This window comes from Pleurodeles waltl, chromosome 5 (assembly GCF_031143425.1).
Source record: "Pleurodeles waltl isolate 20211129_DDA chromosome 5, aPleWal1.hap1.20221129, whole genome shotgun sequence".
NCBI lineage: Eukaryota > Metazoa > Chordata > Amphibia > Caudata > Salamandridae > Pleurodeles > Pleurodeles waltl.
The window spans coordinates 516,181,050-516,207,823 of NC_090444.1; the positions used below are offsets into that span (position 1 = coordinate 516,181,050).

The 26,774-nt window shown below is 44.2% G+C and overlaps 1 protein-coding gene across 1 annotated transcript; it reads right to left on the reverse strand.

The window, feature by feature from the left end:
• Positions 1-661: 661 nt before the first annotated feature.
• Positions 662-15,821, reverse strand: HEBP2 (heme binding protein 2). The gene is made up of 5 exons (XM_069234331.1): positions 15,240-15,821; positions 14,807-14,894; positions 10,240-10,375; positions 7,417-7,597; positions 662-1,272 (listed from the first exon to the last, which is right to left on the reverse strand). Exons 1-5 carry the CDS (start codon positions 15,386-15,388, stop codon positions 1,095-1,097), a joined length of 732 nt encoding a protein of 243 aa, XP_069090432.1. The 5' UTR covers positions 15,389-15,821; the 3' UTR covers positions 662-1,094.
• Positions 15,822-26,774: the final 10,953 nt, after the last annotated feature.

Consider the following 26,774-nt stretch of genomic DNA (forward strand, 5'->3'; position numbering starts at 1 on the left):
AAATGTTTACACCAAGTGAAGGTCTTCCTTGCCTAAGAACATTTCCTTGGACATTGAACCCACCTCCAGGCTTTGTCTATTTAAATACAACTGTGGAACAATGGTATTCGGCAACTCTAATGAGATGTCATCATCTGGTGAGTCCTTCATTTTCTAACACAGCCACTGCTTAATTGATCCCCAGAGACACAACACCTGTATGGTTAGATGTGGACTGATGCTACTGGAAGTAACAGATCATCCCCAATCACAGTCCAACCTCAGAGTAAATAGGATTCCTTTTATAGGAGAAGGGTGAGAGTGGCTGCCAGCTAAGATCTAGGTAGCGTACTCAACCTTCTAATCCTGGACCAGGCAAACAGCAGTGGTAGCCTGCAAGACCGGAAATAACCTCAAGACCCAGAGCTGGTCAATTGTTCTAATTTCATTTATTTCAGTTCAATATATTTCATGTTTCTATACCCCCTTACGAAATAGGCACATCATGGAATGTAAAAGTCAGACTTGAGAGTAATCAGAATTGCAAGCTTCGTCCTTGAGTGTACCGGACTGATATGGTGGCAAGGCAGGCGCTGGCCACAGTGCTCGTTCATTCACTCACGCATTCACCAGTATCAGCACATGGGTATTCAAGAAATTAGATGGCTAACTCGTTTAAAAACATGGTTATACAAGCTTTCAGCCTTTATTTTGCTGTCACTCCTGGAGATTCCAGTAAACCAAAAACATCAATAAAACTTTTGAGGTAATTGTGGAACCTGAACGGGCAATAAAGCTTATCTGGATAAATGAAGTAGTTATTTTCTAGTCAGTGCTGTCAAGGCTGATTTCCATTGATTGCATCAATTGACCTTTCATGACAATGGTACCAATGTGCTGTGAAAACAGATACCATACTACCTTTAACAAACACCTACTTGCTTCACAACAGAGATTCTCCATCGCTTGGCTTCTAGACATGAGATCTAAGTGAGTACTCGTCACCTCCTCCTCGCGGTTGCAATGTGCAATTGATTCTTACTGGATACCGTGGAGAAACATGTAGTCCTACCGTGTGGATGTGAGAGTGTTAGCTGACAAGCTCACTACATTACCTAATTAATTTTGATCAGCCAAACCTCATTGCATCTATTAAACATTTTAAATGGACTGTCATAGCCTGCAGTGTAGTAGACACGCTCATCAAAAACACTCCCATCCCGTTTCAAACTTGCTCCCAACTCCAAAAGTTGCTCTTGGTTCTTTGCTGCGTTTGTAAATCCTCCAAAGCTCCTGCAGAAAACAAAAGTAAGAACACATTTTTAACATCTGCAGGATGGTCCCATCACTTAACGAACACGACAAGTTAGTCTTGCTTTCAATGCCACACACTGGATGAGAGCCCTGTTAGCTCCCTGTATCTCCTATATAAGCTCTCTCTTGCTTCCTTCTCCTGGGATCAACGGGGTGGATTTATTAAAATGTTGCGGAACCCAGCAACCAAAGCTGCTGTGCTGCATAGTGCAAGAGGGAAAACATAGTACAGAGCCATTTCTACAAACGTATAGCACTCCTTCTCCCTTCCCTACCACTGGAGCACAAACATCTGGCTAGCACTGTGCATGCACCTTTGCCCCATAGTGCAAGTGTCTGTGTGTGATGTCTAGCATAGGTTTTTTACTGGAAAGGTTCCCTACCAGTGCACTACTAAGTGAATACAAACGTTAAAACTTTCCCACATTGTACATGTGCTGCAGAGTGTGTCACACATGCAATATGGTAAAAGTTTGGTGAAACAATGATTGCTTCAACTTAACACCTGCCTTGAGGAAGTGTTATTTGGCAATAAGCCCTGCCCTATCTGCAATTGTTAGTAGATAGTCTGTTGCGTCAAAAAACATGAGTGGTAGTGTGGGAATGGCCATGTACCACCCATGGCATCCTCCCTCGACATAAAGCAACACAATGAGCTGTTTGTGTTACTTTAAGGCTACTTTCTAGTGCAAATACAGTTCTGCCCTGGAAAGTAAATATTGCATCAATATTTTGCACCACCTTTACTCACTTTTTTTGCAGTGGTGCAGAGTGTTGATAAACCTACCCCATCATTTGTAGTATCCTACATCAGTGGTCTACTGGTGTGCATGAATGACTATTGAGTTCTGAGCCATTGTACATGTTAGAAATAGGGTCTTTGGCTGGCAGTCAGATTACCCCCTGTCCAAGCAAGAACCCACAGTTCGGGGTAAGGGAGAATCCCCCTCAGTTAACCTCTGCTCACCCACTTGGTAGCTTGGCACAAGCAGGTAGACTTAACATCAGAAGCAATGTCTCAAGTATTTGTACCACCACACACAGTAACCCAGTGAACCCACTACCAAATGACAACACAGGTTTAGAAAAATAGATAATCTTTATCTAAACAAAAAAGGACCAAAACGACAAAAATCCAACATACACAAGTCAAGTTATGAATTTGAAAAAGAATAAGAGTCTTAGGGCCAGATGTATAAAAGGGCTTTACCCATTCTGTGTCTATGGGAAAATGTGTTCATACATATGACCCTTAATCCTTTAGAAAACAGTGAGAACGCAGTTATCGTACAAAAGTACCTGGGTAGCGTCAAAATAAAACCGCACGGGCGAGTGTGCGTCAAAAAAGGTCAGCGATGTGTCGATTTCTCACTCACAAGCGAGACCGTGCGTTGTTCCTCCTCCAGTCAGGTTGGCATGCGCTGTTTCTTCTCTCCCACAAGACAGCGATGCTCGATCCGGACTGGCACCTCGGGTCCGGCAGGTTTTGTGTTGATTTTTTGAGCCTAGCGATTTGCGTTGAAATCCGGTCACGAGGTGTCCAGAAACCACACTGCATTGGGGCTTGCATTGTTAACAGCAACCGCTGCAGGTGTTGCTCGTCGTTTCTCCAGCCGCGTTGCATCGATTTTACAGCCACGATGCAGGTGGAGATGTTAGCCGCAAGGCCGGCGGCGCGTCGTTTTTCAGCCGCGAGGCGGGCGGTGCATCAAAAGTTTCCCCGCATGGTGGTCTTTGTGTGGATTTAAGTCCTTTTCCACCAGCTGCACCTTTCAAGGACCCAGAGACAGGTTAGGGCACCACTTGGCAGGCAGGACTTTCAGTAGAAAGCCCAAGTGCTGACAAGGAGAAGTCTTTGATGTCACTGAGACTTCAACAACAGGAGGCAATCTCAGTTCAATCTCTTGGAGGTTCTTCACCAGTGGGAAATCACACAAAAGTCAGGCTTTGTCCTTTCTCAGGCAGAAGCAGCTACTGCAGGCCAACCCAGCAAAGCACAGTCACAGGCAAAGGGGCAGTACTCCCCCTCCAGCTTCTCCAGCTTTTCTCCTTAGCAGAGGTTCCTCTTGGTTCCAGGAGTAATCTGATTTTCAGGGGTTTGGGGTCCTCTTCTTATACCCCTTTCTGCCTTTGAAGTAGGCCTACTTCAAAGAGAAGTCTCTGTTGTTTTCAAGATCCTGCCGTGCCCAGGCCAGGCCCCAGACACACATCAGGGGGTTGGAGACTGCATTGTGGGAGGGCAGGCACAGCCCTTTCAGATGTAAGTGACACCACCCCTCCCCTCAGCCAAGATGACCCATCAGGATATGCAGGCTACACCTCGACTCCCTTTGTGTCACTGTCTAGAGAAGAGGTGCAAACAGCCCAACTGTCAAACTTACCCAGACAGGGAATCCACAAACAAGCAGAGTCACAGCATGGTTTAAGCAAGAAAATGCATACTTTCTACAAGTGGCATTTTCAAACACACAATCTAAAAACCAACTTCACTAAAAGATGTATTTTTAAATTGTGAGTTCAGAGACCCTCAAACTCCACATGTCTATCTGCTCCCAAAGCGAATCTGCGCTTTAATAATATTTAAAGGCAGCCCCCATAACCAGTGAGAGAGATAGGCCTTGCAACAGTGAAAAACGAATTTGGCAGTCTTTCATTGTCTGTCAGGACATGTAAAACACATAAGTACATGTCCCACCTTTAACATACACTGCACCCTGCCCATGGGGCTACCTAGGGCATACCTTAGGGGAGCCTTACAAGTTTAAAAAGGGAAGGTTTAGGCCTGGCAAGTGGGTATACTTGCCAAGTCGAATTGGCAGTTTAAAACTGCATTCACAGACACTGCAGTGGCAGGTCTGAGCCATGTTTACAGGGCTACTATGGTGGGTGGGTGGCACAACCAGTGCTGCAGGCCTACTAGTAACATTTGATTTACAGGCCCTGGGCACCTCTAGTGCACTTTACTAGGGACTTATTAGTAAATCAAATATGGCAATCATGGATAAGACAATGTACACCTACAATTTATACAGGGAACACTTACACTTTAGCACTGGTCAGCAGTGGTAAAGTGTCCAGAGCAAACAAAACAGCAAAAACAGAGTCCAGCACACAGAAACAACCAGGGAAGAAGAGGCAAAAAGTTTGGGGAGACCATGCCAATGATGCCAAGTCTAACAGTACATAAATGTCAGGGAGGCAATAAAAGTTGTTCTTGTGTTGGAGTACTGGTGCAAATTATATCATTATGATAACCTTGACAGAAGAGGAACTGTCTAAATGAAAAAAAATAATCTGATGATTAATTCAATTGCTTGAACTCCTGTTCTAATGTTTAATTATTTTAATGAGTTTCACATGAATGTGTGCTGTTTTCAGATATTAACCCAGATTCACGTGGACATTTGGGTCGCTCTTCTATCTAACTGAATTGCTTTTTCAATAAAGCATTTTTTTTTTAATGCAGCCCGTTTTCCTTAAAGGAAAATGGGATTCATTTAAAAAATAAAAATGAAAAGTTTTCTTTTCATTTTTTCAGAGTAGGCAGTGGTTCCTGGGACCACTGCCTGCTCTGAAAAAAATGATTTTTGCTACCATTCACAAAGGACCCCTTGCCGACTACAAATGGGTTGACACCAATTCGAAATTGGTGCTAACTACGATTGTTTTGCGACTGCATTCACAGTCACAAAATAATCATACTTGGACCTGCGAGTTGCAATTAGGAAGGGACGCCCTTGGAACGCGCCTTCCTAATTGCGAGTTGCAGTCCCTATTTTGCGAGTCTGTAACATGACACGACTTGCAAAACAGGGATGGTACATTGTACAAGGCCATCTTGCATTGTCAAACTGTGAAATTCTCCTTTTGTGACCGCAAAATTGCTTGGTACCTTGGGCCCTAGAAGAGTAGGAGTGAGTCGGTAGATGTTTCCCAAGGAACTGAGCCCGACCATTAATTCAACTAAGCTTTAAAATGGAGTATCTCTGCACAGAGCTAGTCACACATGACCAAGGTTTCAGTGTATTATTAATAAGGCCCTCCAATTGGTCAACACCCACAATAGCACTACCGGAAATGAATAAGGCCATCACTAACCAAGCCATACACAACAGATGAGATAGATAAGAAGGGACTTTAAGGAAGGAAAACGTATAATGTTACATGGATTACCTCCAGACCAGCTCTGAGCACCCAGCAGGAAATTCATTGGAGGTTTCAGTAGGAGAGCAGATACATGATTGACTACCAAACGTGGGTTGAAAACGGGAAACACCTGGCAAAGTCCTACTTTTATCCGTTGTAAAATTTCAAGATAATGATGTGCACAGGGATAGACACCTCAGCTATTTTGTGTCCAGTATATTGTAAAACAATGAGTGCTAATGTTAATGTAAACATTTTCAATCCTGTGCATAAAGACTGAACCCACAGCTGTGATGTTTTTCTGGGGTTATTACTGCAGAAAGGTAGCAAAAGACTTCCCTCGACATGTGTATTAGCATAGCGCTCCCTTTTCAACTGTGTGAGCTTGCTGCAGAGCTTGTGATGTGATGTTCATTGGTTATGGAGTATGACAGCATAGTGGGCACACAACTTCCACTAAGGATTATATAAACCTGTGTTTGTTAAAATTATCTTCCAGTCTTAAGTTCGAGACAACAAAGGTCAGGGCCAGAGGTAGCAATTTTCTACCTTTCTAGATAATAGTGTTTTTTCAAAAGATTTTAGTTTTAGGTGCTACCTTGTAAGCTGGGTTAAAGAGATCTCTCATTACCTGGGTTGATTACCACAATTCTAGTGGATTTCTTTTTATAAAGGTTTAGGTAGAAGCTTGCGGCTCCTGCCATGGATGGTCCTATCTTGGGCAGTACCTGCTTTGCAGGTTCTCCTTGTGAATGCGCTAATGCAACCATTTCTCTGGTGTCACAGTACAACATGGATGCATTTAATAAATACAGGGTGTGATCCAGGACTAAATTAAAAACTTTGCCAAAAAGATGGAACATGATGAAAAGAATGACAAGCCCTGCAGGATGTTTCAGGTAGATGTGCAATTTGCTCCTGAGAAAGTCCTATCAAACTCTACTTTGGTTCAAAAAGATGTTCGTGCTCACTTAATTTGTTAATTATTCTCTAAAAATGAATTGCCTGTTGGTTAGCTGGTAAGGGAAGTTTGAAAAGATGGATTAACAGGGGGTAGAGTGGATCAAGATCAAAGGCTCAACATAGCTGAATAAGTGGTGGAACTGCTAGATAGTAGCTCAAGGTTTCCAGCGTTTACTGACAAATATATTGTTGAAACCTCTACACTTTCTTCCTTCACCACCATAGTTCTCAAAAATGAAGTCTACACCTGGTGGGCTGAACCCTTATACGTCTATTGCTTTATCATTACCCTATTTTCACTCTAACACTTTTATCTAATTGTTTCTTCATGTGGTATCATATATCCTTTGTCCTTCATTCTCCATATATCAAGGTTTACTTATCTTCTGTCCTTTCCAAAACCTTGCCTCTTCCTTCAAACCTTTTCTGTTTCACTCTTGTCTTTTCAACGCTACCCTCTCTTTCTATCAATGATTTCACTACGGGCCCCTTTTTTTTCTAGATCGTCTCATCCTTTAAAATGTGTTCAAAACCTTTTATCTTTTTCTTCACCGTCAAAGTTTGCCACGTCCTTCAATAATTACTACACCTTATTACAAGTCAAACACTCTTTAACACCATATACATTTTTTAATTCTCTCTCATCCCACTCAGCATTTGTCCAACCTTCCTCACCAACACATATGACGTTGTCCCTTATAGGCAGCATTCTGCTTCTTCTCCCTCTCTGTGCCTAATGTTTGTTTCAACATTGCGTTCTCTCTCGAAACAACATCCCCATGTCCATCAGGCCCAACCCAACCCTGCTCCAGTTCAGGAACGAGTTGAAGATGCACCTCTTTAAAGAACACAAACCAGCTACCTCTCAAATCACTTAATGATTTTATATCCTTGCCTTCGACCCTGTCCAGCTATAGAGCATTTGGCTAAATTTACGCTATACAAACACCATACATCATAAATCCACACAGCCCAACAAGCATGTATCAAAAGAGCCTGAATTTTTAATCGTACCTTACACATACTGTAATTGATGATCGGTTTTCAATGAAAACATTTGATTCTGTTGGCTTCGGTGGATCATTCTGAAATTCAGGGGGGATGTAGAAAGAAACAGTGATGCTAGACTCGCAGCTTGGGCCAGCCCCGGGATTTACAAAGCAGGAGACTGGAGCCGTCATCTCTATCTTCGCCTCTGCAGGAAAGATTGTACATACACAAAGATCATTAAATTAGATATTTAAAAAAATATCTTGATCAGACCTTTTCATGGTGGAAACCATAAGCATGCTTTGAATCAGAGAAGTCATAACTATGTACATATAGTTATGACATACATATCAACATAAATATGTATATATGTGTGAAGTTTTTTTTTCAATAAAAAAATGTTATTGGTTTTGATGACAGTTAAGCAAAATACAACGAACACAACTCATGACCCCGCACCCACTCCATCTTCTCAACCATACCCCCAGCAGCCAATCTCAGTAGCAAGTGACAGTTTGAGATACAGTTATATACGTGGAGGATAATCCATAATAATCCCACCATTGGCCCCAAAGTTTGTAAAATGTCCGAGGGCAACCCCTGGCAGTATAGATTGGCTCCTCCTGTTTGGCACACCAGTCCATACCAGCTCGCCATAGTTTCAGACTGGGTGCTTTTAGCTGGTTCCAGGAGCATGCAATGTCACGTTCAGCCACCAAGGCTGACCCCCACCAACATCCTCTCTCCCCATGGCCCTCCGAATTCCTCCATTAGTCCCAAGAAGGCCAACTTTGGAGTCAGTTCAACCGGTTTATTGAGGATCACAGAGAGGGTGTCACCTATACAGGTCCCATACTGAATGATTACGAGGCACTGCTAGACCATGTGGAAGATGTCTGTCGCACGATGTTGGTAGCAAGCACATCTGGGGTCAGAGACAATACCTGCGTAGCCGAGCTGCAGGGGTGTCATGTATGTAGTGTGTAGAAAATAAATTTGGATTGATCTAAGCTTTGTGGAGATCGCTAGTTTCCTAGGAGCCATGCAGGTTTCCCACCACTCAAACTCCTCCAATTCGCCTACCCACATCTCCCACATTTGCTTAAGCAAGACTAATGTCTCTGGTCATTACAAATAAGGGTACAACAGATCTGGGAGGTACCAACCTGACTCAGTCCCCTGACAACAGTCTTGCCACCAAGGGGCAGAATTTCGGGAGCTTCTGCACCACAGCGGTATACTGACCTAGGGTGTGACGTAGCTGAAGATTTCTATGGAACTGGGTGCAGGATAAGGTAAACTGGGTTTGGAGCTCAGCGAATGAGTGCATAGCAGAACCACGCCAAACATCCCCTAACAAAGTGATCCCGATTTAGTTCCAGAGTCAGAAGACTTCCAAGGGCGCCACCTGTTCCATCCAACAACTTTGCCAAAGGGGGGGTTGCTGGGTCAGGCACCTGTCCTAGCTGGTGAACCGGGCTGCTGCTCTCCATATCCGAAAGATCACTCTGGTGACTTCCAGTAGGGTACGCAGGAGTGGTCAGCCACATAAGTAATGCATCACCCTGTCTAGGTTAAGGCCAGATAGTTCAAGTTGGTACACTGGGTCATTCCACCCACCCTCCCGCCTGCCCGTCAATCCTTTATGACCACAAGTCGAGAGGCCCAGTAATAGAGGCGGATATGTGTGACACTCCGAGTCTTCCTTCATATACTGAGTGGCTACATTTACTATGAGCGATGCCATGGTGCGGCAACCCCTCCACATGAATACGCAGCGACGCCACTTTGTTGAACCATGTATTTGGAATTTGGAGCGGGACGTTCTGTAAGATATACAAGAAGCTGAGGAGAACCATCATCTTGATCAACGCTACTCTCCCCCGAACATTTAGAGGAAGGTGTTGCTACGCATCTGGCTCTTCCTGGTCCCATTCAAGAAGGAATGAGACTGAAGGTGCATGTGAGGTCTGGTAGGATGGAAATGTGGACTCCCAAGTACCTGAAACTGAGACAACGCACCAAGATATTGGCTTGCCAATCCAACAACGTGTGGTCCCCCTACAGCGGAATGCAAGTGATTTCCCCCTATTTATGCAAAGGCCCACGGCATCTTCAAAAAGACAAAGGCGCTAGATGGCCTGAGCTCATAGGGTCAGCACTGACTCCAAGTAGCTTCAATCCACTGTGTCAAAAGCTTTTCGAAGCAAGAGAGCTGCCAACTCCGTGAGCTCTCAAATATAGGTTAGAGCCACTTGTACCCTTTGAATGCAGTGACAGGTGCTCCGGTGGGCATAAAGCTGCATTGATCGGGGGAGCAGTAAACCAACTGGAGTCTTGTAGCCAGAATCTTGGCATATATTTTAATGTCCACGTTGATCCGCAAGATGGGCCAGTCGGTTGCGCAGGTTGTCGCTGACTTGATCTAATTTAGGGATATATAAAGTTGGTGGATTGTTGACATGAATACCAGAACCCCACCATACACCATAGTAATCTGAGATATCATAATAAAATGTATATTAAAGAGGGCAGTGTAGAAGGTGTAATTTATCTGCACAAACCTGCCCATCTGGGATTGGTAACAATATGCTAAACAAATGTGGAGCAGAGCTTACAGTGGTTGTATTGAGAGATGAAGCGATGTGCGTACGACTGTCCAAGCACTGTTTATTTAGATAGTGTGTTGAAGAACCCATATGCACAGGCAGCCCAACAGAAAACACTAGACAACTGTCACCATCAGTATATGGGGAGCACCGTGCCTCAAGATACTAATGTAATGTTATGCCTAAAGAGTACTAGGAACACAGTAATCTCTCAGCTAGATGGAGGTACCACACTTACTCTTCTCATTGTTGCCTTGAATGTATCCGAAGAGCCTCATGAACCCAGTGGAGATGGCGGGATCCAATTCAGTTGTACTCAGAGTTGTGCTCACCCACTTGGCAGGCTCATATTGGCGGATTTCATAATCTGTAGCCTTAAAAGGTGCATACAGGAACACGTGTTAACATTAGAGTTAATATTTTCAAATAGAACCCTTGTGGTGTTTTTAATAAGGGAGTGTACCTGTTACTCAAAATCTTATCTTTAGCACCTTCCAGTTGTACTGTTTCCAATGATAATAAACAACTTTCACATTTCAAGACATAATTTGTGAGCATGTGGAAATTACCCATATAGATTAATAATCTATGTACTCTTTGCTGAATTATCCTGAGACCTAAACTACTCAAGGAAGGGCACCCATAGTGGGAGATAAACTTGTTTAGCAATCACCGTTAAGTGGCATAGCCTAAGTCAACATTCGGACAAGGTCACTTAAAAGACAGGGTGAGTGGAGTACTAGAATACATTTTCAGATGCTTAGAAACAGGCAATTGACGTCCTATTGCTGAAGAAACCCTCTGTAGACCCTTCAGTGCTTGCCAACTACAGAATGATGTCCCTGCTACCATTCTGGGCCAAGGTCTTAAGAAAATCATCAACAAACGCCTTACCGAATACCTCAATGACCACCAACTCTTCAGCACCAGTATGTCTGGTTTCAGACCCAGCCACGGCAAGGGAACTGCCCTTATCAACACCATGGATGACATCTGCATGACTCTGGACAAAGAAAACAGTGGCCTTCATCCTCCTGGACCTCTTCACAGAGTTTGACATGATCTTTCACCCTAGTCTCATCTACCACACCACACTAGAATCAAAGAACATCCACTCCAATGGACCTGCTGAAATTGCGATCTTCGGGAAGAGCACATTACTGTGGGACTCCACCCGGTGACCATGAGAGCTAGGACCAACACCCACGACCCACCACTCACACTAAGAACCTTGGGATCGTTATCAAACTCGACATGACCGCTCAAGTCAACGCTGTCACCGCCTCATGCCCTAAAGATGCTGAAGAAAATTTTCAAATGGCTCCCAATCAGCACCTAGAAAACCATCACACATGCCCTTGTCACAAGCAAGCTGGCCTACGGTAACGCCCTCTATGACAGGATCAACAAAAAACTGAGCAGAAGATTGCAGACCATTCAGAACTCAGCAGCCAAAATCACTCTCAACTTCCCGCCCTTGAAGGAGCTCCACTGGCTCCCCATACACAAATGAGCACAATTCAGGCTCCTCACCCACACCTTCAAGTCACAACATGACACTGGTCCAGCATACGTCTACAATTGCATCTGCTTTCACAAACTTTCCACACACCTCAGCTTGTCTGGACTCCTATTTGCACACATCCTAAGCATACGGAAAACCTGATCCAGCAAGCGAGCCTTCTCCTACATCACTTCTAAAGTTTAGAATGACCTTCCGCTACACATAAGACCCTCTTCACTTCATGAATTCCGCAAGGAGCTGAAGACCTCACTTTTCGAGTAGTCCCAATAGGCCATAGACTTGGCCAGACTCACACCTGCTCAGCACCAGGATACTCTCCCGAGTGATAGTGTGCTTTACAAATCTTTATAACATAACATAACATAGCAACATGGAAAAGATAAATGAGAACTAGCAGTACATTAAATTGTACTTTCTTACACACAGACATACATCTTATTCTTGAGATGATGGAATGAGATTATCAATGACATTATCAAGCATATCAAGTTTTGGGAGATGGTAGCACTGTAAAACACAGGAAGACGATTCCTTAAGAAAGAATCTTAACAGAAACCAAGTCAGCAAGACTCAACATCTTGAAATTTACACCACTGCTCATTATGTCCAAAGTACAGCTTAACACAATGGTAAATCATACGTTTTGTGATAAATATTGGCAGGTTTACCCTGCAAATATTTAACTGGGGAGAAATATGTACGTTATTCCCTAAAAACTCAAAAGTGGGTGGTATTTTTGCACCTGATAAATTCCAAACAAGCAGTCAGATTTTATCAGGTGCAATAAATATTATACCAATTACCGGGCCACTCATGAGGAGGACCTAAAAGTGGCAAGGATGAGTAGTCCGGGACTTACTCAGAGAGGTGGTGTGGGGTTAGAGATCCTGCACTCAACAATCACCGCTAGATAAATAATAAATTACTGTCTATCCAGTACTTTGTCACAGAGAACAGAAAGTACTTTAACCGTATCATACACAATAAAGAAAAAGGATCACTGTACACTATTTAGAAGAGGGTGGTTAATTGGGCACAGTTGTGAGCAATTCCCTCATTATGTTATGGGATACCCTGGTGCAGAAAATTGGCCTTTGGCCTTGTGCAGGGAAGCGTGGTGCCCAAAAATGGATACTGCCTTGTGTTTTGGTTATTCTCAGTCAAATCCTAATCTCTCAGTTAGCCTCCCTTCGAGTACACTTTCTCTCTCCCCTCAGGGAACAAAGTCAGTGCCTTTCTTAGTCATGATGGTGAAATCTGTGAAATTTCTTCACAGGCACTGCCTGTACACGCCACGGGCAGCGGTGGCAGTCCTGCTCCTATGGTGTGCACTTGTCGCAGTCCATCAAGCGAGTATGCTTCAATAGGGTACTCTGCCCAATTGGCAGACTTTGCGCTGGCCATAACAAAAGGTAGGTCACAGCAGTCCTTGCTCAAGTCTGAAGGATGTGCACAGATGGCAGCAGAGATCGCAGTCGGGGATCTTCCCGCTTGGGCCTTATTCAGACCCAATCGCAAACTCCCTTCTCAAACCAGCAGGTGCCTACTCCAGGATGCAGCAGTGCCACTCCTACAGAGGATGGATTTATTTCAGCATTCAGAGATTCTAGAAAGTCCATTGCATCGATGGCTGCTATACCGTTAATAGGACAGTAGGGATTCTCCAACAGAGTACTGCCAATATTCCAAATGGGGCACATTTCAGCAAGGCTAATATTCTTGTAATGGATAACAATGGTGCCCTCGATAGAGCTGTTCTATTTTAATTGACTCTGCTGGCAAACCGAGTGAGTCTACTTTACAGTTAGTGGATCAGTATTCATTGGATGGGTGTCTGATGTTAATGGGACAGTAGCAACACTTTTTGGTAGGATGTTTTACCTTTGATCACACAGTATTAACTGAATAAGTGCTGATTTGGGTGTGGATGTCAGCTACAAACATGGTGTTCCCGAAACATAGAAAATCTTTTTTCCACAGCTAATATTTTTCAGTTAACTAGTTTGTTGGAGTCCTGGCATTACCAATTGATGAGTGGTAAGTCAGCTCTGCCACAAAACAGCTTTCTTGCCCTTTGCCAAGGTTCTTGCATTTGCTCACCCTCGAGCGTCATTTCTTACTAAAAATGAAAGTATAAGTGTTTGGGAGGAAGGGCAAAGAGTATTTCAGGTCATTTATAGAGAGACCTGCAAGAACCATCAGTATCAAAAATACAAACTTGGAACTGAATGGCTAGAACTCGCCTAAGTGAAGATTGTCCTCCTTTTGGAGCATTCAAGAAAATGAGATGGGCTTGAGGCCTGAAAACCTGCTCATGACGACATCGGTGATTGCTCTTCCGGTTGTAATCATACTCATTTGGCGTTAAGATACAGCAATAGTCTGTATCCCACAACTGAAAAATAAAGTGCAGCTTTCTGCTCATGTCATCATCTGGATTAATAGGTGCATTTTCAGAGCAAACACACACAGCGCTACGCTGGCCTTTTTTGGGCTTGGCGTTTACTTTCTTGGTGAACCGGATAGGAGAAATCCAAACACTCTACTAGGAAATCACACACACCCCCAACAGTGAATATGTAGACACAATATCCCACGCACATCCAACACAGTATCTGTTAATGGCATATCATGTTCCTCTCAACAGAGACATCCTTACAGCCAGCGACACTAGAAATAGACTACCTCTAACTGCGGCACAAAGGGAATGCTTCCTCCTGAAAAACAGCTGAACATAGCAACCTCACCTACCAAAGATGGACCAGAACTCAATATCCAGAACATATTACCAACACAATATCACAGGATGAATCAGACTCCGGTTTGCAATGGAAACCTCGCATTGGTCACACTAATGGCAGATGTGCACTATACAAATTCCCAGAGCATGAGACAATACTTCATGGGGGTTGCTGTGAAACAGTTATTGAATTTTATGAGAACTGTGAATTCCTATGTACCATATTAACTATGATTTAGTGCACGCTTGTAAAAGCGCTATTTTAGGAACCTACAAAATGAATATAACAAAAAAAAAATCCAATTGCAATCACTGATGCTTCCAGTGAAATGCTTCTCTCTTGTACGCATCACTTAACAAAATGACATGTATAATTGAGTATATTGAATAATTTGTTTAATTTTAGATTCTTTTTGACCAAGAATATGGAATTTACGGATTTTTTTTCACCAAAGTGGAACCTTGAAAATATTTTGCATGTTATTCACCAAAATATTCCCTGAACAATAACATCATAAAGTGAATAAAAATATAGCATACCTCACTAGGCACTGGGGACCATTTGGGCGTCTGTAGATCAGTTGAGAACAGAGCTTGTTTCACGGTTTTCAGCATCCTGGCAAAGGTTCTGTTCAGGTATTCAATGAAAGTCAAATTTAGGAAGGATTTCTGTACACAGTGTTCAAATAACGTTCAACCATGTTCCAACAGTTGTCTGAGACCTTTATTGAACCCTATCTCAGCCATACGTTGAGCTTTATTTAGTGTTCGAACTTAATGACAACAGATCTAAATCAGTAGCCGAATGGAAAAGTTTTGACAGTCTTTAGACAGGAGAGAAAAAGAATGAGAAGACGAACAGCAAATATGTCAGCCTAACCAAGGCTCTAGTTCGTTTTTTTTATTTAACATAGCATGTTACTCATACCCATCTATGTACGCAAACACACTGAAATTTGTGAAACATACGAACCCGAGAGGAGTTGTGGGTGTCGTGGTGCCGTGATGAGCTGAGTATGTCGGAGCCGGCGGCGCGCACCCTGGGTTCTTCTTCTGCTCGCTCCTGCTTGTGTAACTAGAGGTTTCATAACACATATTTTGCCGAGTTCTTCTACCAATCATCTGCTGCCTTCAACTGGTTGTTCGATGCTTTCATAAGTTCCACGAAGGATTGCCTTGGGCTAGACAAAGAGTCGGCTCCATGGCAACCAAGGATGCTGCGAATCGCTGCAGGTCTCAGGTAACTCGAGCTGGAAAGAGCTCAGGTGGGTGTACACACACCGGAGGGGAAAGGCGCTTTTGGTTTGTGAAGCATGTGCATTCTTTTTCTGCTTGGTCAGCAACCATGTTGGCCGGAGAGCACTGGACGTAAACACACGACGCCGAATACTGTTTAGAAATTCGCACATATACAGTGACGCCAACGTCGTAGGTGAATCACAAGGAAAAGGAATGGCACTCCTGGCGAAGTTGTCTCGGAATCTTTAAATTACAGACTGGCTCTACGCAGCTCCCGCTGCCCATTCCTTCCCTACGTCATCCCAAGCGTCACCTTACGCTATGGAAATATAAGCTTCGTGAAAACAATAAAAAAAAACTCCTTATATAATTATTGATAGCTGCAAGCGTAATTCATTGTTCCGTATAAGAACCGACTCAAAATAGTGCTGGTGGAAACTGAAATTAAATAGCACTGTTTTACATGAAAGGATTTACGTTCTTAAATGAAAACGGTGAGTTTAATTACAATAGAGTGTGTGTTTTCATTTCAAAGGTCGTATGGTGTTTCCTCTAAGAGGCAGTTTTTAGTTACCCACTTCCAAGATGGCCGTTCTGTTAGTGTGGAGTGAGGTCGGGCGCTCAGTCACGCTCCTTAAATTGGAAAGGTTAGAACAGGAAATCATGCAATGACGTCTCGAAAAGTGTTTGGAGGTGGAGGGGTCGGTGCACTCAAGTGGGCACAGATTGTACTGGTGGGGAGGTGGAGGGGTCGGTGCACGCAAGTGGGCACAGATAGTACTAGTAGGGTCGCCTGCGGGGACAAGTGTAGTGGTCTTCCTAGAGTTTCAACCACGCGTTCTCCTCTTCTTACTACTCTCTTGTGTTGTCATTCATCCCGTTTCTCCTCATATCGCTGTGAAACAATCGAATTACATATCTCACACACTTAATCTCGTTCCTCCTTGGCACCCTAACTTCACTTTCTCCTGCACGGGCTCCTCCTTAAATCTTTACTTCACCACCCCAACAAACCGCACCACTCGAATGTAAGTACTGCATTTTCTTGACCTTTCAGCCTGTTATTATTTTGACAGCTGCGTACCTCCTTCACACGCTTTATCCTAGGATCACAGTTAAGTTGTTACACGTCGCTGATGGTATGCGCGCTTTGCAGAGATGCCAATGATTGGCAGACCATGTATGTTGAATCCCTTTACACCCACTAAAGGAAAAGTCGCACAAGAATTCACTTACCCACTTTTTAGGTGTAGCAAAAAAGGTACTTATTTAAGACAGGTTTGTAGTAATAACTCATTAATACCACATATTATAAAGTACCCCAGCTTCACTAATACATCAAATTTCTATCCCATCTCCCTCACCCTTAAATTCCGCAATTTGATCAACATTGCCTCACGAAAAACCATGGTTTCAACGTTTTCCTTTCTTCCTTCATTCGCCGCAATTTCCTTGCAATCCCCAATCAAGCATCCACAAAAAAACAAGTCTGTTGTGGTTCAAAGCCCCATCTTTACTCTTTCCCTCCCCTGTGTTCCGTCCCCCTCCCTACTCCTCACAGGATGGATATAATTACTCCAGGCTCTCCACCCCCCCCCCCCCCCCCAAAATAGCGCCTAGAAACATATCTCCAATCTGCGTTACCGTGGCATCTCTTTTTTGCGAACATCCTCCTTGCTCTATACTTATGTTCTTTGTGGTCCAAAAAATATTTTACACTTTTGTAAACATGTTGTGGGTGTTGGGTGGGTCACTGAGAACTCTAATACTTTTGGCACTGTCTCTTCGAGTGCCTTCACGCCTAAACACCTGACCTATATAACCTTCTCTTATACCTGTCCCCTTCCTACTACCGACCTATCCTGTCTGCTTGGCCTGTTCTAATGTGCAAAATCACCCAGGAGGAAACTGGCTAAGCCCTTGCTCCCCCAGGGCCCCTACAGTGATAAATTTGCACTGCCATCAGCCTGAACTCTAACATCTTCCCCAGCCCTGGAGCATGCAAATAAATTACAACACACACAAGAGCTGCCCTGGAGCATTGAAACAGATTGTGCCACACACAGGAGCTGCGATTGAGCATGTCTTTATTCTCCAGCATCCATGCACACACTGCTTATTACATCATAATTCCCAAAACCACACCCGCTGCATATCACGTAGTTCCTGTTCAGAGTCCACCCAGAACTATAATGGTCCTCGTGCGTAGCATCAATATGCTACATCTTCCTCTGTGTTAAATAAAAGGTGGCCGCCATAGTTTAAAATTACCTCTCCTCAGTCTGTGAGGAGCCCGCACTTGTCTGCTGGCTTGGGTGATCTGAAGTGGTTGACCCGTATCAAGCAACGGTGGCACAGGCTCAGCTGCTGGCCTCACAGGTATGGTTGCCTCCACTGTAGTTGCAGGAGTTGGTGAGTGTTGAGAGAGGTGTTTAAAGTGTGATGTGTCACGAGTGATGGGTTTCCCTGGACGATGTGCTGTCACCTTGTGTCCCTTGCGTGCCGTCACCAGTAACTGGTCAGTGGCAAAAGGGTTGTCCATCTTTTGTTGCTGTCTCTGCTTTACCAGTACCCAGTCTCCTTTGTCAAAGACTTTACAAGATGTGTCTTTGCTGATCAGCATACACCTTCATAATGCTCTTATGAGTAGTGTCAGTGTTCACTGATCAATCTGATGTCCCTTGAGGTAGTTTTTGTTCTGATGGCTCTCCCGAACAATAAAGTAGCTGGGCTCGTACCTGTTGTAGAGTAACACGTTGATCAATAGGCCCGAAGGGCCTGGCACATAGCTTGGCTCAAATCGATTCCTTCCATGAACCCTAGTTGAATTACTCTCTTGAGGGTGCCCATAAACCTTTCGACTACACCATTGGCTTGGGGCCACAGGGGTGTACTCTTTTGGTGTCTGATGTTGAATCGTACAAGAAACTCTTCAAAGATGTTACCAAGGTTTTCTATGACTTTATCATGAGTTGTTGAGGACAGTGTTTCCACAAAAGGAAAACTGAAATATTAATCTATGACTACCATGAGATGCTGTATATCTCCTAAGGGTTTAAAGAAGTCAACTGGGATTGTCTCCCAGGTATAGGCAGGAAGGTTAGATATAGTCACTGGGTGCTCCTTGGCTCCTTGGGGGCAAAGACTGTGACCGTTGTCTCCATGATTGTGTCGCAATGAGCTCTTTGATAATAGTCATGTCTTGGTCTGTGTTGGTGGCAGCAATGATTCGGTCCACAGACAGAGCCATTGGTGTGCTGGAGCTCACAATAAAATTTAGATATTCTTCAGTCGCCCTGGATGTCGATATAGGACAGTGTAGCGGTGCTCATGAAAAGTAATCTGCTGGTTTCTGATCCTTCCACGGTTTGTGTACAATCTCATAGTCGTACTCTTGCAGTCTTAACCCCCACCTTTCGATGAGAGGCGACATCTTAGCTTTCGGGTTTCTAAAAATAGTGAGCAACGCTTGGTGGTCCGTAATGACAGTAAATCGCTTCCCATAGAGGAATACATTAAAATGTTCGTAGGCCCACACCACAACACCCTCCTTCTCCGGCTGACAGGAGGCACATTTTGTTTCAGACAATCTTTGACTGGCATAGGCCACAATGTGTTTCTGAGCATTCAGATGGCTATTGTGTTGAGCAAGGTTTGTCCCCAGCCCCAATGGGCTCGCATCTACTGTGACCACTGGTGTCATATGCACAATATCATAGGAAAACACAATACACAGATATACTAAAAATAAAGGTACTTTATTTTTATGACACTATGCCAAAAGTATCTCAGTGAGTACCCTCAGTATGAGGATGCCAAATATACACAAGATATATGTACACAATACCAAAATTATGCAGTAATAGCAAAAGGAAGTAATGCAAGCAGTGTAAAGTTACAATAGATTACAATAGGAGCACATAGGTATAGGGGCAACACAAACCATATACTCCAAAAGTGGAATACGAACCACGAATGGACCCCAAACCTATGTGAGCTTGTAGAGGGTCGCTGGACTGTAAGAAAACAGTGAGGGTTAGAAAAATAGCCCACCCCAAGACCCTGTAAGGTAGGTGTAAAGTAAACCTACAACCCCCAGAGAGCACAGAAGTTGTGATAGGGGGATTCTGCAAGGAAAACCAACACCAGCAATGCAACAACAGTGGATTTCTGGACCTGAGTACCAAGTCCACGAGTCGCGACAGTGTCGAGAGTGGGCAGGAGCCCAGGAAATGCCAGCTGAGGGTGCAAGGAAGCTGCCACCAGATGGAAGAAGCTTGGTGTTTTGCAAGAACGAAGAGGACTAGGAACTTCCCCTTTGGAGGATGGATGTCCCACGTCGTGAAGAAGCTTGCAGAGGTGTTCCCACGCAGAAAGACCGCATACAAGCCTTGCTAGCTGCAAGGGTCTCGGTTAGGGTTTTTGGATGCTGCTGTGGCCCAGGAGGGACCAGGATGTCGGTACTTGGTGAGGAGACAGAGGCGGCGCCCAGTAAGTCAGGGAGCCCCCGCAGAAGTACCGGATCAGGCACTTAGAAGAAGAGTGAACCGGAGTCCACCCGAAGTCACAAAAGGGAGTCCCACGACACCGGAGGACAACTCAGAAGGTTGTGCACTGCAGGTTAGAGTGTCGGGGACCCAGGCTTGGCTGTGCACAAAGGAAATCCTGGAAGAGTGCACAGGAGCCGGAGCAGCTGCAAATCACGCGTTACCCAGCAATGCAGTCTAGCGTGGGGAGGCAAGGACTTACCTCCACCAAACTTGGACTGAAGAGTCACTGGACTGTGGGAGTCACTTGGACAGAATTGCTGAGTTACAGGGACCACGCTCGTCGTGCTGAGAGGGGACCCAGAGGACCGGTGATGCAGTCTTTTGTTGCCTGCGGTTGCAGGGGGAAGATTCCGTTGACCCACAGGAGATTTCTTCAGAGCTCCTGGTGCAGAAAGGAGGCAGGCTACCCCCAGAGCATGCACCACCTGGAAACAGTCGAGAAAGCCGGCAGGATGAAGCGATACAAGGTTGCTAGTAGTCGTCTTGCTACTTTGTTGCGGTTTTGCAGGCGTCCTGAGCAGTCAGCAGTCGATCCTTTGGCAGAAGGTGAAGAGGGAGATGCAGAGGAACTCTGGTGAGCTCTTGCATTCATTATCTGAAGAATTCCCCAAAGCAGAGACCCTAAATAGCCAGAAAAGGAGGTTTGGCTACCTAGGAAGGAGGATAGGCTAGTAAGAAAGGTAAGAGCCTATCAGAAGGAGTCTCTGACGTCACCTGCTGGCACTGGCCACTCAGAGCAGTCCAGTGTGCCAGCAACACCTCTGTTTCCAGGATGGCAGAGGTCTGGGGCACACTGGAGGAGCTCTGGGCACCTCCCCTGGGAGGTGCAGGTCAGGGGAGTGGTCACTTCCCCTTCCTTTGTCCAGTTTCGCACCAGAGCAGGGCTGGGGGATCCCTAAACCGGTGTAGACTGGCTTATGCAGAGATGGGCAGCATCTGTGCCCATCAAAGCATTTCCAGAGGCTGGGGGAGGCTACTCCTCCCCAGCCATCACACCTATTTCCAAAGGGAGAGGGTGTCACACCCTCTCTCAGAGGAAATCCTTTGTTCGGCCTTCCTGGGCCAGGGCTGCCTGGACCCCAGGAGGGCAGAAACCTGTCTGAGGGGTTGGCAGCAGCAGCAGCTGCAGTGGAGACCCCGGAAAGGCAGCTTGGCAGTACCCGGGTTCTGTGCTAGAGACCCGGGGATCATGGAATTGTCTCCCCAATGCCAGAATGGCATTGGGGTGACAATTCCATGATCTTAGACATGCTACATGGCCATGTTCGGAGTTACCATTGTGACGCTATACATAGGTAGTGACCTATGTATAGTGCACGCGTGTAATGGTGTCCCCGCACTCACAAAGTCCGGGGAATTTGCCCTGAACAATGTGGGGGCACCTTGGCTAGTGCCAGGGTGCCCACACACTAAGTAACTTTGCACCCAACCTTCACCAGGTGAAGGTTAGACATATAGGTGACTTATAAGTTACTTAAGTGCAGTGGTAAATGGCTGTGAAATAACGTGGACGTTATTTCACTCAGGCTGCACTGGCAAGCCTGTGTAAGAATTGTCAGATCTCCCTATAGGTGGCAAAAGAAATGCTGCAGCCCATAGGGATCTCCTGGAACCCCAATACCCTGGGTACCTCAGTACCATATACTAGGGAATTATAAGGGTGTTCCAGTATGCCAATGTGAATTGGTGAAATTGGTCACTAGCCTGTTAGTGACAATTCGGAAAGCAGAGAGAGCATAACCACTGAGGTTCTGGTTAGCAGAGCCTCAGTGAGACAGTTAGTCATCACACAGGGAACACATACAGGGCACATACTTCTGAGCACTGGGGCCCTGACACATAGACTAAAACAACATATATACAGTGAAATATGGGGGTAATATGCCAGGCAAGATGGTACTTTCCTACAGCATGCAAATAGATTACGCCACACACAGGAGCTGCGGTTAGCATGTCTTTATTCTCCTGCATCCATTCGCACACTGCACATTACGTCATACTTCCCAGAACCACACCCTGACACCTCCCCCACATATCATGTAGTTTCTGTTCACAGCCCTTCCAGAACCACAAGGTTCCTAGTGCATAGTATGCTACAAACTCCACAACTCTTAATCATGGCCCATTATAAATTACCGCCAACAACCTGAAACCACAAGGATACATAGTGACAACTTTTTTCACAGTACGCATTATACACGTAATATATTGAATGAACAAAACGACAGAAACACTTACTGTAAATAACAAATACTCTAGGGAATGCAAGAGAAAGCAAAACATAAAATTGAATAGGAACAGGATATCTGTTCCCACGCTGAGAGTACAGAGTCTGTTGTTTTTTTTAGTTTTTTTTTTTTATAGATGAGGTTGATGTCTGGTGGTGGAGCATATGAGGGGCCAGGACAGTCTCCCCCCCACCCCAATGGCGCCACTGAAGGCACGATTATGGGTGTGACCATTGACTGCCAAATTGGAACATTGCTTGGGCATCTTCACAATTATGTTTTCGAAAAGGCATTTTCTGAGATGCCAGTTGAAAGTATTATGATGGGTACATGTTTTCTCCTTTTCGTCCATCTCCTTTGGCTTTACTGTCCTAAAAACTGAAGTGTACTATTCTCTACCAGGAAAGGGGATAGGCAGATAAATTCCAAAACCTGTTTTATGCCCTTTCAACTCACTTCTGTGACTGGATTCTCCGCTTTTTGTCACCACAAAAGGCAGTGACGTTGTTTACCGGGAAATAATTGCTAAACCATCTAAATGGAAAGTTAATATAATAAAGAAAATAGCACATCCTGCCTAGGAATTACCCTCAATACTAAACTCAGCTGGAGAAACCACATGGTGAAAACATATTGGAAAGTATCTGTAGACATCTCAACTCACCCTCAATTTCCCTATACCATCTTTATTTACTGGAGTTCACATGAACATTTGCAAAATGTACTTCTACATGCAAAATGTAAATGGCAGCTCATAAGATGCATAGTGTTGATGTTCAGAAAATAAGCAGCCTCAGCGGAAGGCAGCCAGATATCTTTTACCTGGCTTTTGATGCTTGCAGGAGTGACAATAATCTGCCACACAAACAGATGTCTGTCAACCCTTTGGCTCTAGAATGAGGGGAAGGCCAGATATTTAGAAAAGGGAACGTATTAAAGTGATTGAAACACAACACATTTTTGGATGGTAATGTACATTTACAAAGATGGTAGCATCATGTAAGTCTGGGGCGGCATTTGCTTTTTACGGCTGTAAATAGTCATTATCAAGCTCATCAATAGTTCTGGCGAAAAGCCAGAGCTGGCTGCGCATCACTTGAAGTGTGAGTTCACCAACTCTTGCTCTGTTGAGACATTGCTGGATTTGTCCCAAAGATAAATCGCCAGAAGGAACCAAACCCAGTTTCCCTACTGTCCAGTCTTCTTGTAGCTGCTGCTGAGGCCATGTTAATGCACAATGGGGAATGCCAGTGGATCTGTGGATCCGGATGGACTGTTAAAGGCAAGCAGGAGGGAGAAGACACCATTGTCAGCTGAGAGACACTGCCTGCGCAAGTGAAAGATGTTTGCGAACAGGCTATAGGATGAGTAGAAATGTTAATATTTAGTAACAGACAGGAGGGGCATGTAGGAAAAATCAGGGAAATATTATGCCCCCAGTATACTGCAATGGTGGAAGTTTTTAATGGAATAAAGGTAACTTGTTTAATTTTGGCTCACAGAAATGGGACTTTCCTCCCTAAATATGTAGTCTTGGCATAAGTTGAGAGTTTGAAGAATCTGGTGAGAGGGTGCAACATTCACACCTTTTTGGATACATTTTCATTTTAGTCTTAATTTTATTTAAAATACAGACACAGATACCATGCTCCCTAATCATTTAGTGTTCAAGGAGAGGCCCCTCTTACAAGCGTTTTGCGGCAGGTGGATGTTTTAGGGCAGATGCTATTTGTGTAGACACTCAAAAAATCTCCCAAGTGAGAACAATCTTTTGAATTGTCCTTCTTTCATTATCTGTATTGAATTGGGACAATATCTCTTCTCTTGCCCTACACTATGTGGATCTCGTTTACTTTCTGCTCAGATTATCATTTGTTAAAAATGAGATGTTTGAGCGTTGGCTTCTCCAACTGAAGGTCTTTTCTACGTCTATGACTTCATATTTGGCCTCTAGGCACACAACAGAAACCAATTGCTGATGATGAATCACTCCACGATCCTTATTGGAAATCCTTCTTAAATGACATGAATGAGTATTTACCACTAGAAGTTGCTTATCACTGGCTGACTTAGAAACAAGACGAAATAAGGAAAAGCCTGGAGACTATATGGAGCTGGTTCAAGTGAATAACAAAGTCTTAAGCTGCTTGTAAAATGCCAGAATATTGAAAAGTGGTCAAGTGAATGACGGAAGAGTGTTGCATAGCCAAGCCCTAGTGCCTAAATGAGTAAAGGTTCTACAACCTGTGGGAGTGGAGCGCACCAGATTCTAAGCACATCAAGGTTAGCCACCAAAGGCTGGACCTAGGAAGCCTATATCCCATCTTATTAAAAAAAAAAACGAAGCATACGCTGGGGTTCTTAAAACTTTATCTAGACAGAAAGACAATGCAGATTTCTGACATGAGAAATTTGTTCTTTCTTAGCAAGTTCAAGATTAATATGTGCAGCTGAATTCCGAATTATAAGCATTTTGACACGGGCTACGCCTAGGAGCTCCAAAATATTTGGGTTTGCCACAGGAAGATGTGGAAGAGATGGCTTCCTTGATGACTGTTTTCAGGTATGCAGCATTATTATGGATATAAGAAATCGTTTCCCAAGTCTGCAGGAAAGCACTGCAAACAGCTGGAACTCAGTATTTGAAGGGGCCACATCCACTCTGAAGGAAGTCTATTGGTGCTGCTGACAGATTATCAATGCTTATTGTTACTCTAATCACAGGTAATAGTTTTATCAACCTCAGAAGGATGAATGGGGGAGTGGATTCAAACATCTCAACATTGTAGTTCAAGAAAGATCTCTTGAGTGGATACATTAGTCCTTTGAGCCACCAGCTCAAGCTAGGGCTTAATCGAACATGAAGAGGAATGAGTAAGGTGCAGACACACAGTTAGAAGTCCAGCTGTCAACACAGTCTCCAGCAATTAAGATCTCTGTTATCCTAAAATTTAGTGTGAGGGCGTTCTAATGAATTAACCTGGCACTGGGATTGACTGGCACAGCAAATAGGCCTGGGCAGTTAAATAAAAGTGCCCCCTAGCGTTATTGAATCAGCTAGAAAAGTGCCCAACTCTGAAATTAGGGCAGTTTTTAACTTGTAAAGATACGATCCTTAGGTGTTTTGCAAGGTATGAGAGGTTGCAACTATTTGTGCTTGCTGCAGGCAATGTTTGCGATAGTATCAGGAAAATCAACTGAAAAAAGGTGGCTCACCAGACCATAAAACAGGTCCACAAAAGGCCCGCCCACTGACCTGTCAGACCAGCCTGCCTGGTCTTACCAGATTGCCCTACAAGTCAGTTCGTTCTGGCGTGCAGACATTCTTTCAAACAACTAAGCATGATCTGAATGTCGCTATCAAAGCAGGCGGTCAACTGAATGTCATCCACGTAAGTAAAAAAAAATTAAGACAAATGCATCAGTTCTTCCAGAGGTGTCACTTAAATGTAACAAGCATTGGCAATGCTAGTAAGTCTGGCTTTAAGGGCATGTTGTAAGGTAATATAAGCATTACAAGTAGATAGCATGGGAATGGATTTGTGTGTGGAAGCAAAAACTGCAGAATAATATTGGTGTAGGTTAAAAGGTCAGGTAACATTTGCACTGTTGAGCCAGACCAAAAGATGAGCCCTGGGCTTCTCCTCTGGTAAGTGCTTTGTATGTTGATGAAACAAAAAGGGTGTTGACAACTCAGTACCTATCGGCTTGGCCAATATTATTTTAGCCATGTTGTACTGCAGTGCAGCTGCTGTGCAGCATGGCTGAAAGTAAAGGAAACAAGCATTTGCAATGGAATCAGTCTCGCATTTGCTCCAGTTAGAGCAATTGGCGTTGTAAATTCCTAACTGGACTTTCCTTGCCACATAAATTGAAAAATAAAAAGTAAAACATTAGTTGACAAAAGCGAGCCGATTCAAAGCGCCATGGCCGCCAGGGGCATGAGTGCGAAGAAGAGACACAAAAGGAAAAAGAAGTTAGCTTCCAGTCAAACATATCGGCAACCGTGCAGTCATCCATTTAAGAGGGTCAGTCTGCAAGGCGGTAACAAAACCTCCTGAAGGAGGGACAAACATAAAGGATTTACTAATTGTAACAAAGGATTTTTGAAAGGCAAGCCCATAAAACAGTGAAAGTGATGGCCATGCGATGGGAGTGATTAAAAGCCCACAATACTAACAACAGGTCAAAGCGCTTGCGCGCTCGATCTAAAAAGCGCTATGGCATGGTCAACGCTGGCTGTGTCATGTTGCATTTTATCCGTTAGTTTGAGCTGTGCTACACAGCAACGCACTGCTGTACAATATGCCTTTGCCAGTGCTTGTATTGGGCAAATATTTTAACGTAGAATTGCCTGTTTATTCACGGCTTTTCTGCAGCAAGGACCACCAGCTCCCCATCTCCCTTAATGCAGTGAGAATGACTGGATTGCGCCGCAGGCCTAAAATATTGTGAAGTATAGTCCATGTTTGCCTACAATAACAAGCTTGA